Raw genomic sequence first — 5,092 nt, 5'->3', positions numbered from 1 at the left:
GTACTTACTCAACTATCTCTGCGTTTATATGAGGATGCGTGAAGTGAAGCAAAAACCCAAATCCACGTCTCACTCTCTCTCTCCCCCTCTTCTGCAATCCATGCTTTGATGTTGTTGCTGCTCAGTAGATGAAGATCATCATCTTCCATCATCATGATAAGATAGCCTAGCCTCTCGTTTTCCACTATTTTCTCTCCACCCACAAGATTAATAGCCACATAGATCAAAAAAAAAAAAAAAAAAAATATTAGCCACACCCAACTCTCTCTCTCTCTCTCTCTCTCTCTCTCTAAAGAGCTTTTTCCACTCATGGCTGAGGGTTTCGAACCCTACCATGTGCCTCAACAGAGCAGAAGGGACAAGCTCAGGGTCCTGGCGGGTCAAACCCACCCGGGTTGCCTCCAACCCGGATCACCATCTCCTCCACCTCCACATCTCCACCATGCTTTGCTCCCTCTTTCATACGATCCCACCACCACCTTCATCTCCTCTTCCTCAGGTTTGCTCACGTGCGCCGACCCCGCCGTGAAAGAAGAGGGTAGTCATCATCACGTGATCGACCACTTGATGGGTTTTGCTTCCAATTCCACCTCCTCTTCTACTTTTCGCCACAACAACCACCACCATCCCTACATGGATCCACAATTCCCTCTCACTCCCACCGCCGCCGTTCAAGAAATCAACCCATTTCTGTACCCCCCTCAAAACCTCCACCCCCTCAGAGATTTCGACCACCAGCAACCTCCCTACGACAATCAAGTAGTCGTCTTCAAACCAGAGCCTCTCTCTTTGTCCCTCTCTTCTTCCCAACCCACCAACCACCACTCCCAGCACACCCAGCAAACCCAGAACAACACAAACAACAACAATCTCCAGAGATTTTCTTCGCCTGGGATTAATTATGATTCACTAAATTCTGGCGTTAGTGTTGCTTTTGTCCCTTTTGGACCGTTCACGGGGTACGCTTCGATTCTGAAGGGATCTAGGTTTTTAAAGCCGGCGCAGCATTTGCTGGAGGAGTTTTGCGATGTGGGCAGTCGTGAAATTTACAGCGCGAAAGTCTTGACGCTGGAGGATTCCTCCTTTTTTGACCCTCCTATTGAGAGCTTTGGTGACGACGACTCACAGATGGCTGGGGGAGACGGCGGTGAGAGTAGAAGGCAAAATTCCAGACTAATTTCCATGCTCGACGAGGTATCCAATTAGTTTTAACTACATTTTTAATTTACTTTTTATAAGCGATTTTCATTAAATTTATTTAAACTACGTAAAGAGATTCGACCTCAGAGAAGAGCATACTGCCACTCACATTTTAATTATTTCACGTTTCAGTTTTTGTTTTGCCCAACATTTGTTTTATGATATAATTTTGGACAGGCGTTTGTTACTGTATGTTATGCATTATATGATTTGATTGTTCATTGGTTTTTGGTCAAATTACAAACATGCGGTTCTTAACTTGGTACTGTTAATTAACATGAACTAACTAGGGTTAATTTACAACTAATTTGTGTTTATAGAATTAATAGTGGATTATGAGATTCTTGCATTAAAGGAAGGAGAGATTGGTGAGTGTAAAAACAAAATATCGTCTTTACAGAAAAGGTGATTGGAGTAGGGAGGGATATATGCACTGAGATTCTGACATGTGTATTTCTTCCACCAAATTGAATAATGAAATATGATAATTTCAGATCTTATGCAGAATGATGGATAATAGTAGGCTGCGACGAGATTTGAAATCTTCTAATTAATATAACAAAAAGACTCAAACATGACTTATTTTTGTTTTCAAAATGTGATAATTCGTTCACGTGCATATGTGATATTTATTTAGTGCATGTAGCTTTGTCTTCATGATAATAACTGAGTCGGAATTAAACCTGCTGTCGGGGTTGCATTTACTGGCTTAGCCGTGGAGGGCAATGATGAAGGTTCAGTCTCATGCTACATGGGTTCAATGGTTTCATGCATATGTAGAGTGAATGCCCATTTAATATCTAACTGACCAGGTAGGTTTTCGGTCTGCTGTGATTATTTGTGGTGTTCGTCAAGGCTGGATAGCAGTGGGACAGTATGATATGGTGTATTTGACCATAACTTGAATCTATACATATGTGATGCATGGTTGAAAGTTTTGGTCGTTAATAGAATCTGTATGAAACCTAAGGAAGTTAACCTCACATCCCCTTGTTTAGTTGTGGATCAATTACCTTTTGGAGAGCTAAGTGAACAAATCAAAGTGAATTCATTACAATTATGTGGCAAGTCAGATGCATATATGGATCTTGATTCTTGATTCATTTTATACGAGGGAAAATTATCTGTAACGTTATTCACTTTTGGGTTTCCTAACTTCACGTTCAACAATTACAACATGTATAGCGTAAACATTCAACATCGGAATTACAATAAATGTACGGTTACACTATAATCATCAAAGTTTACATAATATTGGTAAAGGTTCTTAGGTCTTTATGTTTTGAACGTCCTATTACATTATCAAGGCATATGCTGTTATGCGTGAACGTGATGGCATAACAAAATCATTGTCAAACTCAGGTACTGGTACTGTTTTATCAATGAAGGGTCCAATGAACTTGTTACTAAACGAGGTTATATACTAAGGCCAATCTTACAATAATTTCCAAACCAATTAATCAATCAAAGGCGTGGGGGTGAAATATAGGCACAATTTGATGGAAGCATATCACACTGTATCACATAGGATACGTTATTAGTTTATGTTGCAAAGATAGTACGGAAAATGCAGTAGAAGATATGTAGAATTATATCCAAACCTAAATGTTGTTCAATGAAGATTCCTATTTTATGCATCTAGGAGCTCATTACACTATATTATTGGGTAGGTTGGCAATTCCAAATTTCTGGCTTTGTACTGCGAGATTAATTTTTTTTACCTGGCAACTTCTCAAGGAATGAATTTGGTTACATCTTTGGGGTGGTAGTAGCACTGCTAAGTTTTTTGGTTAATGATATTCTACTTTTTGACATCTCATAAAGATCAAAAGCTTAAGAAATTGCACACTTTGACGTCCAAACATCTATATTGTCTCAGTTCGTGTACAATATTTATCTTATATACTAAGGGTATTTTTAAGGGCTACTTTTTGTGCGTGTCCTCTAGGTTTATAGGAGGTACAAGCAATACTATCAACAGATGCAGGCAGTGGCAAGGTCATTTGAGTATGTTGCTGGGCTTGGAAATGCAGCTCCTTATGCAAACTTAGCAATAAAAGCCATGGCTAGACATTTTAAGTGTTTGAAGAATGCTATCACCGAGCAGCTTCACTTTAGAAGTCGGAATGCTACTCATTTAAGACATGAAAAAGATGGAATTCCAATGCTTCATAGCAGAAGTGCATATGGTCAGAGGTCCCTTCATAACTCTGAGTTTGTGGAGCACCAGCCTGTGTGGAGACCACAAAGGGGTCTTCCTGAGCGCGCCGTTACTGTTCTTAGGGCCTGGTTGTTTGAACACTTCCTGCATCCGTAAGTAATTATTGAGTTACTTGACAGTTTGTTAGTCTTTTCTTCAATGAGTACGAGCCTTTCATTACTTCAATCTTAATACTTTATGTTTCAGTTATCCTACCGACTCGGATAAATTAACGTTGGCTAAACAAACTGGTCTATCACGAAGCCAGGTATGTGACATCTATCTATCCTCTACATAACCCGATCACTATATTAGTTTTTAAAGTTGTCCACTTCCAAAATAATTGAGTTTGGTGTTCAGGCAATTGCGATAACCTATTTTAAATTGAAACAGGTTTCAAATTGGTTTATTAATGCAAGAGTAAGGCTATGGAAACCAATGGTGGAAGAAATACACATGCTAGAAACACGGCAAGCCCAAAAAGATTCGCAAAGGGTGGATTTAAGTTCCAATAGGTCAAGTGATGATCATTTACCTTCGTCAAACTCACTTGGATCCGAGAATCCATCCACATCCACCCATAGGGTTCAAGACACCGCATCTAAGCGCACCAGAAGAGAACTTCATGATCATATCACTATGGAGGCTACTGAACAAAACGTATCTACAATAATTTTCCAAGCCATATGCATGTAGGTCATGTTGGTATGAACATGGCAGGGGCGAGTAGTAGTGGTGTGTCTCTAACCCTGGGACTTCACCAAAATAATGGCAATGGTTTTTCAGATCCCTTTCCTATCAATGCAGCTCAACGTTTTGGCCTCGGTCTTGACGGCAGTAGTGAGAACTATCCAATGGGTAGTTTCGAAGCTCAAAATCGGCATTTTGGAAGGGATGTCATGGGAGGGCAATTTTTGCACGATTTTGTTGGATAAACGTGTAAAAGTGATACTCAGAACACGATTGATTTGGATATTATATACGAACGAAAATGCAATAAGATGTGTTCATTTACCATGCCAGAATCTCTGTTGAAATTGAAGAATTGTTGAATGGCTAGCCTATTGTGGTGTTAGGCGGAGGTGGGTATCATTATGTCACATCCTCATGTAATATTGTATATCTTCTCAAAATGTTACTGTAACGTAATTGTATTTGGTGTTAACTCGTGTGGCGAAGGTAAATTTTGTGTTGATTGAGGTAAAAAAATAATGAAATGTTGCCCTAAGTTTATAGCTAGGGTTTGTCATCATGTGATGGCTTGTCATGCGTTGTTATGAGTCGAAAACAACAGTCTCCTAAGTATTTACAACTTACCTATTCTTTTTTAATGCAAACCATTCCTTTACTCTAGAAAGAAGGGAGAGAATTTGAACTCAGAGTTTTGTGAGTTGAAGAGAGAAACTTTAACAAATCAGGGCGCAATCCATCACTTGTTAACTTTTTTGTTTGCAAAACATGGCAGATAATAATGGTGAGTAGGGTATAATTTGTGGTACAAATATTGAAAAACCGACTGGTACGTCCTACAGGTGATTGGAAAGGTTAAGTTTGGGTTGGCAGGCTGGCCAAGCTATGGCATTTATTTGTGTTCGTAGTATTTGCGGATCGACAACAATCACAAAACAATGCAGCATATTGATTATTATTTCCGTGAACAAATATTTCCAGGAGGAATTTTCTGTATGTAAT

The 5,092-nt window shown here is 39.4% G+C and overlaps 1 protein-coding gene across 1 annotated transcript; it reads left to right on the top strand.

Moving 5' to 3' along the window:
• Positions 1–267: 267 nt before the first annotated feature.
• On the top strand, positions 268–4,422 carry LOC103967317 (BEL1-like homeodomain protein 9). Its single transcript, XM_009380585.3, is given in 5 exon segments — positions 268–1,194; positions 3,149–3,513; positions 3,608–3,668; positions 3,794–4,058; positions 4,061–4,422. Coding segments are annotated over 5 exon segments (1,851 nt in total). The 5' UTR covers positions 268–309; the 3' UTR covers positions 4,336–4,422.
• Positions 4,423–5,092: the final 670 nt, after the last annotated feature.

The sequence above is a fragment of a genome, unplaced genomic scaffold, assembly GCF_019419815.1.
Source record: "Pyrus x bretschneideri cultivar Hongxiangsu unplaced genomic scaffold, Pyrus_bretschneideri_v1 Contig11, whole genome shotgun sequence".
NCBI lineage: Eukaryota > Viridiplantae > Streptophyta > Magnoliopsida > Rosales > Rosaceae > Pyrus > Pyrus x bretschneideri.
The sequence above is the reverse complement of the archived record's forward strand: the minus strand, read 5'-3'. Positions and strand labels throughout refer to the sequence as shown.